The sequence below is a fragment of the Pelodiscus sinensis genome, chromosome 4, assembly GCF_052426305.1.
Source record: "Pelodiscus sinensis isolate ZL-2025 chromosome 4, ASM5242630v1, whole genome shotgun sequence".
Lineage (NCBI taxonomy): Eukaryota > Metazoa > Chordata > Testudines > Trionychidae > Pelodiscus > Pelodiscus sinensis.
This window is the reverse complement of record NC_143055.1, coordinates 80,266,481-80,281,366: the sequence shown is the minus strand read 5'-3', so window position 1 is coordinate 80,281,366 and position 14,886 is coordinate 80,266,481. Positions and strand designations below refer to the sequence as shown.

Genomic DNA, 14,886 nt, shown 5'->3' with positions numbered 1-14,886 from the left:
TAACAAAGGCAAGGCTCCAGGGTGTTACCAACTTTTTTTAAAATTTAACTTTTTATTTAGAAAATTTTATCAAGTTGCATATCCTTGCTATGTAAATATTAGAGACAAAACAATAATTATCACAGTGACATTTTGTTTAGAGAAACACTTGCTATAGTAAAACAGCAATATAATCATCAGATCTCTCCATTTAACAGCGTGTTACCTTATTACATAGTGAAGTTCTTTAGTGTACCCATGAAATGATTCTGGTGATATTATTAAAACAATAAAAATCTCTGATTGCTCATATATGACAAACCAAGAATGTCTATCAAATGTTAATATTCAAATTAAATTGAGCAGGTGTGATGTGACTTTTTTTTAAATCAGATAAATGTACTTTGTCTCAGTATTGAATAAATAGTAATTAAATATCTAAGTTTCTATTTAGGCTCTATTTGCTGAGTATGTCCCATCATTTGAAGTGCTCCCTAGCCTAACCCTGCTCACAGCGAGTCTATATAATATGCTTTTGTTTAAGCTAGGATAAAAAACCCAAGTGTTAGCTGGGCAAGTTGTATATATTTTTAGTGTACACAAGTGAGTGTAGGTAAGCCCTAGAGTCAGATACATCTTTCCCTATCTATATTAGAGTTTTAAAACATGCTAACTAAAACATTTTAGTTAGCATAATACATTTTAAAGGCTGCACGCTTTATCCTAGACTACATAAGCTCTTATTTTGTAGACCAGCTATGAGCCAAGGTTAGGCCATCCGGTGCACAAAATGCTGATGCTGCCAGTACATTGTAAGTGCTAGCATTTCCATCGATGGAGCTGCTGAACCAGTGGTAGCAACAATGGAAAATTATCGGAGCAAATGCCAGTGCAGAGTCCAGGGTCTCTCAGGACAGACATGACCTGAATTTCCAATATAAAAAACGGAAATCAAATAAATACCTTCTCTTTGCCCTCATACATCATAAAGAAGCAAAAAGGGCACAGGGCCATTTTCTTTTTCATTTTTAGGTCATCTTTAAAGAATTCAAAGCTTTCATCATTATGTTTATCTATGATCTAAACATTCTTCACATTACTGACTGCAGCACATAAGGTTGGTTCTCATTATTCAACCTACCGTGTGCTAACTTTCTTTTGCAAGATAATTAAAATGTGCCTACAGTAGAATTGATGACCATGGACACTTTATCTCATATTCATTCTCAGCACCCCGTGAGACAAACTTTGTACTTCGTGCTGATCATTGTAAATATTGTCATGCAGGCACTAGCAAGGCTGACTGGAAATGATCAAGGAAAATATAAGCATGACAAATATAATGATCCTGATAAGTTTCCAGGCTGATGCAGCATTTATGACAGGGAGGACAAAAAGATGTAACTGAAGAAGTGGGTTGTCCCACAAAAGCTCATGATACCATCTACATGTTTTGTTAGTCTTTAAGGTGCTACTAGACTATTTGTTGTTTAAGGGTTTTTTTTAGAAATTGGTTTGTGTTATAGAAACTCTTGTAAAGCTACTTGCAGTGGAAATGGCTTTTCAAAAAGGAATTTAAACTCTATTTTTGTATTTGTTATCCAGAACATTATTCTATCAGGCTGTGTCTACACTGGCATGAATTTCCGGAACTGCTTAAAACGGAATACTATTCCGTTTTCAGTTTTTCCGGAAAAGGAGCGTCTACATTGGCAGACTGCTTTTCCGGAAAAGCCCTTTTTCCGGAAAAGCGTCTGTGGCCAATGTAGACGCGCTTTTCCGGAAAAGACTACTGGGCTGTCTACACTGGCCCTTTTCCAGAACAGTGTTCTGGAATAAGGACTTATGCCCAAGCGGGAGCAGAATAGTTTTTCCAGAATAGCAGCTGATTTTGTACAGTAGAGCGTCGTTGCTTTTCCGGAAATTCAAGGGCCAGTGTAGACAGCTCGCAGCTTATTCCGGAAAAGCGGCTGATTTTCCGGAATAAGTGGCCCAGTGTAGACACAGCCTCAGTGTCTCATCAAAGGGATCCTTACTATCTGTGATGGAGTCCTGAGAACCTTTCTGGTTCTCTCTTCTAAGGCACATGATATACACTGGATTTCTCTCACAGCCCATTATCATTGCTAGCCATAGGAGTGCAAAGTAGGGATGCAGGGGCGCTGTACCACCACCAGGATTTCCTCCCGGCTTGCCCATGCCCAGGGGCCAGTCCCAGATCCCATCATACTGGAGTCCCGATGTTTGAGCAGCCTCTCTCGGGTTCTGCCACCCACTGTTCCTGGGATTCAGTGGGTCTATAGGCTGCACTGTTGCTCCTGGTCCTGTCATCAGCCTGGGGCTCTGCCGCTGCCTTCAGCTGTGGCTAAGTTGCCAGCACTCTCTGACTGGACAGACCGAACGCCATATTCAGCAATGGCAGAGTTGGCAACCCTAGGTGTGACCCTTCCCCAGCAAAGGGGGTAAGAGGCACAATCAGGTTTCGGGGGGGTGGGGGGGATGGGGGGCACCAAGCAGGCGAAACCAGAATTATTTTCTTTTTGAAATACATTCTTAAAAATAGTTATGGTACTTCAAATGGTATCTTTTTTGGTCCTTTGTTAATGGTTTTTCATTAACCTAGTTTTGGAGAAACTAGACCCCCGGTGAATATTTTCATTATGGTCAGTGGGTTCATAGGAATTGTGTCAGTGTAAACATAATTTCACTGCCTTGAACTTGTTAAATTATGTGACTGTGCCTTGTGTGTACATGGATTTTCTTCTCTTTCAGGTCAAGCAAACAAAGTTGCCAAGGAAGCAGCTAACAGATGGACAGGTGGGTATGCATTTACAATGCTCAACAAGATTTCTAATTATGGTGCTTGAGTATAGCAGAGCTCAACTCATAGTTTTTCTTGGTGACCTATAGGGCTTTTAAATTGTATATAATTTTCCGGTAAGCTTCTAGAAGTGCAGGGAAATAACCTCCCTAGAAATGTACTTACATAACTCAAAATCTAATGGCGTAATTTTTCCCCCCAAAATGCACAGCAAGACTACCTTTCCTTTAAAAACTTAGACTGCAAGATTTCAGTCTGGAATTAATTTCCACAGCTGATATCAGGAAATTTCAATAGCAGGGGTCCCTTAATGTTAGTGATATAGTTGGCATTGGCATAATTTTTAAGCTGCACGGAAAATCCCAGTTCCATATAGAGATACTTTGTCTTTAGTCTTCGTACAGATTCTAATATGTATGTAGAGCAGGGGTGGGCAATAATTTTTTTCCGGAGTCCACTTCAGAAATTTTTGAAGTGGCCCCAGGCTGCATCAGAAGGGGCGGGGCCTCAAGTGGAAGGGGTGGGGCCAGGATACTTTCCTGCTTCCCTACCCACAGACCATGATTAGTCTGGGGGTGGAGGAGCGCCTTTGCCCCCTCCCAGAGATTCCCCATAGGTGCCTATGCCCCTGGTGCTGGGAGGAAACTTTGCATGCTCCCTCTTCTGTCCCGAGGCCAATCAGGGCTTGGGGGTGGGGAAACGTGCAAAGTCTCCTCCTGCCCAGCCAGGAGTGTGTGGCGCTTCTAAGTGCCACGTGCTCTTAGCAGGGTGGGGGCAGTGCAGAGGAAACTTTGCGTGCTCTCCACGCCCTGAATGGCCTGGGAACAGGGGAGTGCACAAATCCTCCTCCCACCCTGCCATGACCACGTGGCGCTTTGAAGCGCTGTGCGCTCCTTGCAGGGCAGGGGCAGGGTGGAGGAAATTTCGTGAGCTTCCCCCAGTCCCTAACTGGGGGTGGGGAAACAGCAGGAACTCCGCAGGCCAGATCAACCCGCTTGGCAGGCTGGATTCGGCCCACGGAGGCCCTTTTGCCCACCCCGAGGTAGAGTGATAAAGTAATTCTTGCTTAGAGCAGTTCATTTGATCAGTGTTATAGATGTAATCTATATACTGTTAGAGTTTTGAAGAAGATTATTTGCATTATGTGCTTATGAAAATATTTTACTCATTATGTTCCCTTCCCTTTTGCTCTGCTGATAATTTGCTGATATTACCCGTTAGTAGAACAAACAATTTGTGTTTTCTTTTCAAAGTTTTAATTATGGGGATACTGTGTTTGGTCTCTTACAATTATTCAGAATGTATCCCTATATGCTGCAATAGGAGTTGAATAGCCCAGTCTTTTCTAGAAACAGAGCAATAGTAGGCAATAATTTGCATTCCATACTTTCTAGAAAAGACTATTTAATGACTAATACTTATTGTTTATATCCAGTCTTTTGAACAGAATTATTGTGAAACAGAAAAAAGTGTTTCAATTTTAAAGATAATTTCTGTATGGGTATTGCGTGTTATCAAGACTTCTGTTTGCTATCATCTGTAAAACTTGTTAATTGTTGTGGCATATATGTGCTTAATAACAATTGTATAATCAAACATCTGTTGGTAAAACTTGACTTAAAAGATAGTATAGAGTAGCTTGATAGATAATTCTTCTTAACCAATACAATTGTACAATTAGAGATTAGCATAATAATCAAATCATTTTTATATTGAAGATGTAATGTACAATATAATCAAAGCATACTGAATAATTATGATAAAATATAATAATCTAATACAACAAAATTTACAAAACTTGGGTATTTAAGTACACTTTTTTATTTTTCCCAAATTTTTCAGACTAAATTCATATTGTGCAACCCCAAAAGGGAAGAAATGTCTTACTTTGTAAATAATTATGACTAGCAGTGAGCAATTTAGCACTAATTCTAAAATTACCTTATATAGTATTATCCCCATTTTATTTCATAGTTAAAATACATTTACTAAAGAAGTAATTTTGCCTCAAGGAGTTTACTTAAAAAACCTTGGTCTTGTGCCGTTATTTGATACTTTATAACAATATATGCATTTTCTAGATTGCAGTATTTTACCATATTTGTTCACAGTTGTCTTCTGTCAAGCTAGATGAAACAACAGACCAAAACTTAGCAGTCAAGTATGGAGCAGAGCAAATCATGTTCAGCTTCATCCTGGTTATCTTATTTAACCGTTGAATAGTGGGGAGGATGTATTCAAAATGACTTTTTAAAGAGCCATTAACTAAACTAGTCCTTTGACCAGTGCTCTCCAGTGTACTGGTGGTCATTTAAAAGTCACCCACAATATACTGCTTCTTGAGTCTGTATTGGAAACTGTTAAGACACAGCCCTCATGGCATTGCAAGTCTAACATTTTAGAACAGTGCATTGCAGATGCATGGCAAAACTTGCAAAGATTAACATGATTCGATATAGATTTACTGAACTGTTTACCTTTACATGAGTTCCAAGCAATTGAATCAGTTACAAATGCTAGGTTTTCTAGTGCACACCAGCCCTAAAATGACTGGAGATCAGGTAAAATGATGACCTGATCAGAAGCAAAAGATGGCTGGGTAATTGAGAGGAGAAAAATTCTTCATCTGATGACTCATGCACATTTCAGTTTGGTTTTGTTATATCTATTTGACTTCACTGATTAACACTTCGTTAACAACTTTAAACTGAGAGCACTCACAGAAAATGTGCATTCTATTGGGCATTCAGCAGGTTCTTAGGTACAAGTATGGGAACACCAGATTTGATATTGCTGATGTTTCTTGGATGAAAAGAATCAGACAGGAATTGCTTTTTAAGGAAGTGCACACCTTTTCACATTTCTGTAATCAAATCTTAAAAAGCAGCCGTCCTCAAAGTAACAACTGCACGAGCCCAATTTTCCTAATCTTTTAAGTAATATTTTAACTATACAAAATAAAATAGCTGCAGAATTTATAATTCAGGACATAATAGTGACTAAGAACTTATTCTGAGCTGAATTTTACTTATTCACATATTTTTACCAAACCCATTTGCCTCATTAGCATTTGTAGCAGTGCTCAGTTACTCCTGAATCTAGTGCCACCCTTCTGCTTGTGAACTGAAACTTTTTTTTTCCCACTCTGTTCACAGATAATATATTTTCAATAAAATCTTGGGCCAAACGGAAGTTTGGATTTGAAGAGAACAGAATTGACAAAAGTTTTGGGATTCCAGAAGACTTTGACTATATTGATTGATGTATTACTGACACGTGTACATAGCTTATTTATAGTGCTCAGTTGACATTTGTCTGCATTGCTTTTCAAAACAAAATCAAAAATCCCCTTGTATTAGTTGCACTTTTCATTAATGTTAATAAAATGTAAAAAATACATTGTCAACTTTTGTTTTCTTCACCCCCGTTTCCCTACAGTTGCTAGGTGTTTGGTTTTGAACTGGACAGTCCAGTATTTGAGCTTTCTGAAAAAATATAAATTTTCTGAAAAAATACAAATTGAAAAAATATAAATGAGAAAATATAAATGTCCGGTATTTTCTAAATAAGATGTAGTGTTGATTGTGATGTAATGTCAAGTGTGCCCAGTATTTTTGTTGAAACAATCTGGCAACCCTACGCCCCCTTCACTTCCTGAACTCTAAATTACCCAGTGCCAGGGTGAGAGAACCCAACTATCAGAGAAGATTGTATTAGGGAAGTTGTCATAAGGTCCTGGTCTTCATGCATCTAGTTGATTGTCATAAGAAGCAGTCCAATCACAGGGAAACCAAAATCTCCAAGTAATTTTCATCTAGGCATGTTTAGCAGTTCAATACTGCTGAAGAGTCTGTGGAATGGGAATAACATTAGAGGACTTTGAAGGAAGGAGGATTCCACTGATCTGAATGAGGACGAACCATCCTAATCAACCAATACATGTCTACCTAGCCATGTGCATGAGTCACAAACTCTGAAATGTGAATAAGGATAATTAAGTCGCAGAGAGTAGACAAGTTGATCTGGATCATTTCATCATAAGAAATAATGACTAAAACTGTTAATCATCCTGGGGGTGTAGTGTTCAAGAGCTGATGGTGGGAAGTCAAGTAGGGTAGGCTGCTTAAGGAACAGTGACTAGACCTTGACACAAGAAGATTGGATAGAGGACTTGCTTCCTGAAAAGCAACAAGTACAGTCAATTGAAAAGACCCTAAGAGGAAGCAGGACATATGTCATACAATATACTACATGAGCTTGGTGATGGTCCACTGGATGTATCATTGTGTGGCCACGAGAAAGGACTGATCCCAGACAGTCAGAGGTGCTACTCATCATGTGTTTCCATAATGCAGTGGTCCTAAAACTTTTGAATGGGTGATTCCTGTCACACAGCAAGCCTCTGTGTGACTCCCCTTATAAATTAAAAAAGACCTTTTCTATATTAACATTATTATAAATGTTGGAGGTGAAGTTGTGGTTTTGGGGTGGAGGCTGACAGCTTGTGACCCTATTAGTGAACCCCTACACTTCTATTTTGTGTAGTTGCCCTGGGTCCTGTCTCCTTGCCAACACGTAAGAAGACTTTATGAACCATATGCTTCTGTATATGCCATTTGGATGGCTTTTGTCACAAGTGTCATAATTTTTGCTTTGACAGACTAATAAATTATTAGCACTTCTGTTTGTTCTTGCAGGAGATGTCTACATGGACTTAAATTCAGGCCTTACCTACGTCTTCTTCCCCTACATTTAACAAGTGTCCATGCTGTTAAGATAACTTCCAATGAACTGTCGCATCTGTGTCCTTGTTTACTTTCCTCTTTCACCCTTTCTTTTTCTGAGAGTGCATTCGGGTGTTACTGGTAAACCTGAATGTCTCTATAGTAACTCACTTTGGAGGTTTTGTTTGATCAGCGTGTGGGAGTCATCTGGAAAAATCTCTCTCTCTCTCTCTCTCTCAGACCCTCATGATCTTCCACACCTAGCCCCCTTAGCAATAGCATCCAGTACTTTAAGGCAATATGCAGAATGCAGCAAGCCAAAATAGTATTTCACGTTGTTACTGACTTCTGGAGCTAGATGCTACCAGATGTATGTATCTCAGTTTCAAGGTACTGAAAGATCTCTCTGATTGAACTGACACCCTGATGGGTAGCACCACAATTTAACTCTTGGAGATTATTGGGAGTTTGCCGCATAAATCATGAGCCAGGTTTTCAGAAATTAGGTTTTGTCTGCTACAAGCAAACTGTGAGAATTTGGCCAACATTCCCTGTCTGTCTCTGCCTTGATTAAATTGCTAATGTTGGCAAGAGTTCTATTGGAAAAATGAAGTTATGTGCAGAATTTTACTATCAGTGTGCAGAATACTTTTTTTCATTTGTGCAGAGGCATTTGTGAATAGGAACCACCAGTAGAAGAAAAAATATATAGATGTGGGTGCACTGCTAATCAGAATCTCTCCTGAGTGGCTGCGCAAGTTCACAGCTTACAAGGAACACTGTTCCTAGGTATTGGGCAGTTTTGTCTAAGACCATATGATAAACATTGCCAAGGATATATGTACTAATTGGATTGGAACTTTTTTTCTCTTCCTGTGGGTGACTTTGATGGCTGAGCATAGCCTGGCCTAAGGAGACTGTGTATGTAGTCACTGATACAGGAGATATGGAAACTCCAATGTCAGAGACCTAGCTAGTTGACTTATTTGTGCAGCCTTTCCCAGAGTGGTTATTACATTACTCCTGTGTAATGATACCACTGAGAAATGCTTATTACAGCTTAGAGTGGGAGACTTGTCTGATCCATATGGTAGTCCCCAGAACTCTGAAAGATTCTCATGGGAAGGGACTCCAGGGTGATGGTGATGTGGTTAGGGCACAGATCCTCTGTCTGCCTCTTCCAGATCCTCCAAATGTGCAGTTGAACTGAGAATTTGTCTCTGTTAACTCCATGCATCCCACTGGTTGCTTATGGGCCCTTGATTCTTGATTCCTGGACCTTGGGGTGTATAAGACGCTTTTTTCCCCTCCTTTCTCTCTCTCTTTCTCCCATAGCCATTTATGGTACTGCAGCACTGTGAGAGACCCCCATCTATGATGTAATAAACCCAGTGCAGTACTTAAGTGAAGCAACGGTGGGTGCGAGGGTCCCTCTATTTGCTTCTGCAAACATGATGGTTAATGGGGCGATGCAGTGAAAGCGGTGGACTTTGCAATTATTGCAGGATATATCAGGTGCAAAGTGAGGTGCCAAAATAGGTGTCCACATGTGCATGAGTGCAGTTGTTTGAAAATTCCAGGAGCAGATGTAGATTTTTGGATATCCTTTAATATATCCTTCCTGCCAAGTGCACAAATAATAAGGTGTCATTCATCTTCCAGTTGCGTCTTCGATAGAAAATAGAGAAAGCACAGTTGACATTTGCTCCTCTTTTTGGAGCACAAAACAGTGCCCTAGAGTGACCCCCACCCACCCACCCATGTGCTGCCTAGGCTTATCAGGTAGTTGACGACTCTCTTAATCCCTAGTCTCCATTAGCTCTAAAGTTTTATTATTAATGTAATTAGTATGTAACAGTTTGAATTTGGCCCCGTGTAATTAACAGGCAGTCTTGGTATAAGCTAGACCAGTTTATTTAAATGGAGTTGCAATTGCTCTGACTACGGTTGGGTATATTATATTAGAGGCCCGTAACCATCATGCGATTGAGCATTTCTAAATTATATTAAAACAAAGTGTTAACCCAGTTTGTGTCTACAGGGTTTTGAGTGGTTCTCCTTTTTCTTGGAATTTGGATTGTGCTGTGGGACACTGGCAAATTCAAAGCTATTTTTTCTTATCTGCTGTTTATTGAATTTATCTGAAAGGCCACATCCTTAATGGAGAAATGCCAAAAATGAAAGTAAAACTGTTCTTTGCTGCTGCTGACCCTAACTGTGGTGTCTGAGTTATTTGGCATAATTCCAATTAAGAGCACGTATGTGCCATGTGAACAGTGGCTCAAAAGGCCTGTGTGTTTTGAAGCAGTGCCTCCCAAACTGAGAGCCATGGCTCCCTTCAGAATCATAGAGGGCTCAGGTCAGAGCCAGGAGTATCTAAGGACAAAAACTGACATTTGAATTTTTGTTTCTTTTCCGATTAAGAAACTATTAAACTAGGCTTAGAAGTCATTGATTTGTTTTTCCTGCTGCAGCCCCCAAAGTTGGGAGCCTTTCCACAGAGAGCCCCCTGCAGAAGAGGAGAGCACAGAGACTTACTGCTCAATGTTTACTCCAGCAGGATGTCTCTGCTGAAGGTCCCCTGCTGGAACAAATAGCAGAGAGGATTCCAAAGCTAGCAGTGGTGCCATTACCAGGTAGGGGGCTGAGGGAGTCACAGGTATGTCTTCTTATTCTAATGAAATGAGACTATCAAGTACTTAGCCTACATGTAGCCAACATGGATCAGGAGAAACAATTTAAAAAAAGTAAAACAGAAAAGGAAGAACAGTAGAGAATGTGATGGTAGTTGCATTGTGTTTAGGGACTTTGTGTTTTTGTAATACTGTGGAAAGTCCCTACAGACATAATTTTATTTGTTTGGAAATTTTAATAAATGAGCCCAGGGATATTTGGAAACCAAGCATCTGGGATTTGTGTTTTTTTTTAAAAAAGTACTTCCCCACCCCCTAGAAATAAGACAAACAAAAGCAGCAAAATATAGCCCCAGGCATGTCTAAAGAAGCAGTTGTGCCTCATCTTCTGTTGTGACCATGCTGATTGTAATATGCAGACAAGCCACTACACATCATTGACGAGACCCTACTACTTGCAGCAGCAAAAGACATATGTAGCACTGTAATTAGCGAACAAGCAGTCATAGCACTGACAATATTTCTCTTTCAAATAGTGCTGTCTGCTGACACATTGATGACCTTGCAGAAAACTTCACGGCCCAGCTGACAGAACAAGTTACGGAAAGTCAGTGTTTCGCATTGCAGCTTGAGGAATCCGCAGACATAGCCTACGTGACTCAGCTTTTGGGTTTTGAGAGATTTGTCAAAGCTGGTACAATAAATGAAAAACTTTTACTCTGTAAGCAAATCCCAACCCAACCAGCTGTTGAGAAAATGGTCACAATCCTCACTTTAGAGTGGAGAAACCTTAACTGGGTTTTGTATCTGGGGTTGTGCACTGCTGGGGGAGCAGCCCTGCTCAGAGAGGCTCCGTCTACACTACGAGTTTTGCCACAAGAGCCTATGCAAATGAAGCGCAAATTAGCATTTTCTTGTGCTTCATTTGCATACTTCTTCCAATCCATTTTTGTGCTGAGGGTTTTTGTGCAAAAATAAGCAGAGTGGAATTTTTGTGCAAAAACCCCTAGCGCAAAAACTGATAGGAAGAGAGTATGCAAATGAACCGCGAAAAAAATGCTAATCTGTGCTTCTTTTGCATAGATTTTTGCGACAAAACTCGTAGTGTAGACATAGCCAGAGTGTGGTGGGGTTGTATCACAAAGAAAGTGGTATCATCAGTAATTAGCGTTTGCTGCAAAACTCATCCCAAACTTTTGTCATCAAAGAAATTGCAACTTGAAATATGAGGCCTTCAATATTTTTTTTAAGTTTGTTAATTTTGTAAAATCCTTTGTAGTAAGCCTGCATTGTTTTAGTATACTGGGTCAACAGATAGGGATCTGCCCACACTCAGCTTGTGTTTGACAGTGAAGTCAGGTGGCCAACATGTAGGAAAGTGTTACATGTCTTTGAACTGGATGACAAAATTAGAATGTTCCTCCTTAGAAGAACAGATCTGCAGATTACATGTGGAATTCTTCTCTACATTAGCTTACCTAGAGGACATAATTGGCAAATTTAATGCACCGAACTTCAAGATAGGAATACCGATAGGGATTCATGAAATCGCTTTGTCTTTGGAGATGCCACATGTGAAAAGGGATTAACAAGATCTCTCCAGGATTATTGGACTTTCTTCAACAGAGTGAAAGTGATCAAATTAAAGATTAAATATCATATAGTAATTCATTTGTCTGAGCTGTATTGTCATTCTGATGAATATTTTACTGGAGTTGAACATGAATCTTCAGCTATCAACTGGATCAAAACTTGTTCTTGGTAACAGCTGATTTATTCCAATCTTAAATATCTTGGCTCAAGAAAATCTCTTAACTGTTAAGTAGATCACACACACAAGACCAAATTTTCAAATGTAACAAACTAGAAATTGTGAATTACTGTTAAAGGAAAGTACAGAGAACTCAGGGTATGTCTAGACTGCACTGTTTCCAGGATACTGGAGGTATCCCAGAAAACCTCTGCCGCATCCCAGGAATGCGTCTGCTCTTCTGAAATGTTTTTCAGAAGAGTAGTCATGTTTTTTGGCATCCCTGTAAACCTCATTTTACGAGGAAGAAGGAATGTTCCGAAAAAGTGTAGACGGGCCAAATGTCAGAAAAGCCTCTTTCGGAAAAAGAAGCGGGAAAAGCTATGCAAATTGCAGTTCGCAATTTCTGTATCTTTTTCCGAAAGAACTGATAGTCTAGACACAGCCTCAGTGATGTGACTATGAAAGTACTGTCTCCATTCATTTCCAGTTGTCTCTTTGAGTCTTAGTTTTCATCACTGATTTCTGTGAAAACTAAAATCATTTAAACTTAGTACGTTGTTTTCCATCAGAGAGTCCACCAAACACTGTGCAGGTATGCAATTAGAAACAAGCCTGTTCTTCTCACTGAAATCTTAGGCTGTGTCCAAACATGTCAGAATCCAGCAAGTCAGAATCTTTAGCCAGGTTCTTTGAATATTAACTTAATCCTGAATAAGTAATGGTGTGTAGTATGTTGTTACTGTAAGCTTTTTTCACATAGTTTTAAAAATCCAGATTAGATCAGATGATATGTGTATTTCAAGTCTCAAAGGGGTAGCAGTGTTAGTCTGTTTGTAAAAACAACAAACAAAAGAAGTGCCACAGAACTTCTTGTTAGTGTATTTCAAAGAATCATTCAAACTCTTGCATCCCTCTTGAATTTAATATGTCATTAAAAGAAGTCAGTTAAAAAAGAAGTATTTGATTGTGAGACGCCATGAAGCTTTTAAAGAATCTGTAAAGGAGATACAATACAGGTTGGACCTCCCTGGTCCAGCAACCTCTGGACCTGACTGGTCCCGAATGAGGGAATTTTCCGGACCAGGGGAAGACCTGCACTACCAACCGCCCAGGATACTGCCCCTCCCTCTGGCTGGCTGTGCTTCAGCCCCACTGCCCCTAGGCTCCAGCCCTGCTGCTACAGGGCTTGGGCTCAGCACACTACTGCCAGCCAGCTGGGGCTCTCCGGGGATGGAGCTCCCCAGCTGCCGCGGCCCTGCTTCTGTCCCACCAGCCGAGGCTTCTTGGGGACAGGGCTCCACAGCTGCCCCACTTCTGTTCTTCCTGGGGCCTCCTGAGGACTAGGCTCTGCAGCTACCCCACCAGGGCTTCCCTGGGAGGGGGCTCCATGGTTGCCCCGCTGCTACCACACCAGGACAGGCTCCACAGAGTCAGGGCTTGCCAATCCCACTGCTGCCTCGCCCAGCTGGGGCTCTCCGGGGTCAGAGATCCACGGCTGCCACACTGCTGCTGCACCAGGATGGGGCCGTGCCAGGATGGGCCACTCCAGGATGGAGCTTCCCTGCCTGGCCAGGGCTCTCCAGGAATGGGGCTTACCAGTCTGATGGTGGGCTCTCCTTTGCTGGACTGGCTCGCATTCCCGCGCGCGGGGTTGTCCCAGCAACATCTGTGATGCCAGACTAGAGAGTCCCAATTTAAGAGGTTCAACCTGTAGTAAAAACAAAAATGGGAGGAGGGGTATAGCCTTTAAAGATGTTGACTTTTAACTTTGCTTCTCTTTGCCATAGTCTAGTGTGAACACAAACAGTGCCCTTTCAGGTTTGGGGCATCCACATAGCTTGAAACTTGTTCTCCTGAAGCTGCTGTCTCATAAAATCTATCACAGTAGCAGAGAAAAGGACCTTTTAAATAGTTTTGGTGCTGTTGGGTAATTTCTAAATTTAAGAAGGAATTGAAGATGTCCAGCAGAACGGATGCAACCACAGTGCTTCGTGGTTTCCTGTCTGGATTGGGGGGAGGGAATTGGATTCATTACAGATTGCATCAGTTTAGTGTATTTGAGATAAAAGATTACGCTGCATCTGTAAGATACCAAGGACATCTATAGTGTGCTGTGCATGCAAGGCTTTGTTGAAGTGCTGCAAGCTTGCGAAGTTCCTAGCAGAGTAGTTTGCAATACCTTTTTTTTGCTTCACACAGATGCAGTACTGTAATAGATAAAATGTGGATAGATAGTTACAGCAGTTGTGGACAACCTGTGACCCCTAAGATTTTGTTTACTGTTGCCCACACGCAGGGCTGCCATGGCCAGATTTGGCTGGTTTCTGTCTACATAGTCCCCCCCCCACCTCTCAGTATTACTAAAGCGCTACATATAAAGCCAGGGCATGTGAAGTACTTGTTGATTGCACACAACATTGACTGTGAGAGCTGTCCGTTCCCTCTGCATCCAAAGTGCTGCTATAGTTCAACCTCCCTAATTCCCCCTGCAAATTCTAGGCTTGCACGCCCAGTTAGCAAAACTATACTATCCTGGAAAATAGTCTTGGTTATGACGATCCATTGAGATGAAGGAGGTCCACTTGTGCAGCCACTTGTTAGCCTAGATTACCCCTCACTGAGTTAGAAACAGCTCTCAGGCTTCCGGTAACTTACTATTGAGTAAGATAAAGCTGTGAGCTAGAGAAGGGAAGACGCACACTGTTCAACTTGCTCAAGCTCAAATGTGGGCTGCAAATGCAATGGGTGCCAAAGATAGGGATGTTAAATATCAGTTAATTGAATAGTTAAGTAACCTCAGGAATTCTTATCTGTTAGTTAAATATTCTATAGTCCCCAGGGGCAGGGCTAGCAGGCAGTGAACTCTGGCCTCTCCTGGGGAGCCCATTGCCACTTTGTGCTGCTGCCTCTGCATCAGAGGCAGCAGCGCAGAGTGCCAGATGGAAGCTGATTTGAGGGGAGTCAGTGTAAAACCCA

At 41.1% G+C, this 14,886-nt stretch overlaps 1 protein-coding gene across 2 annotated transcripts in view; it reads left to right on the top strand.

Moving 5' to 3' along the window:
- Nucleotides 1–14,667, top strand: part of MND1 (meiotic nuclear divisions 1) — a 68,289-nt gene extending 53,622 nt beyond the window's left edge. The window contains exons 7-9 of one of the 2 annotated variants that reach the window (XM_075930076.2): nt 2,752–2,796; nt 9,999–10,160; nt 10,694–14,667. In XM_075930076.2, the coding sequence (XP_075786191.1) occupies nt 2,752–2,796; nt 9,999–10,160; nt 10,694–10,746 (260 nt within the window). In that variant the 3' untranslated portion in view covers nt 10,747–14,667. Of the gene's footprint in view, nt 1–2,751; nt 2,797–5,955; nt 6,198–9,998; nt 10,161–10,693 lie in introns of those variants that run through there. The other variant, XM_075930077.2, reaches the window with a different exon arrangement.
- The last annotated feature ends 219 nt before the right edge of the window (nt 14,668–14,886 follow it).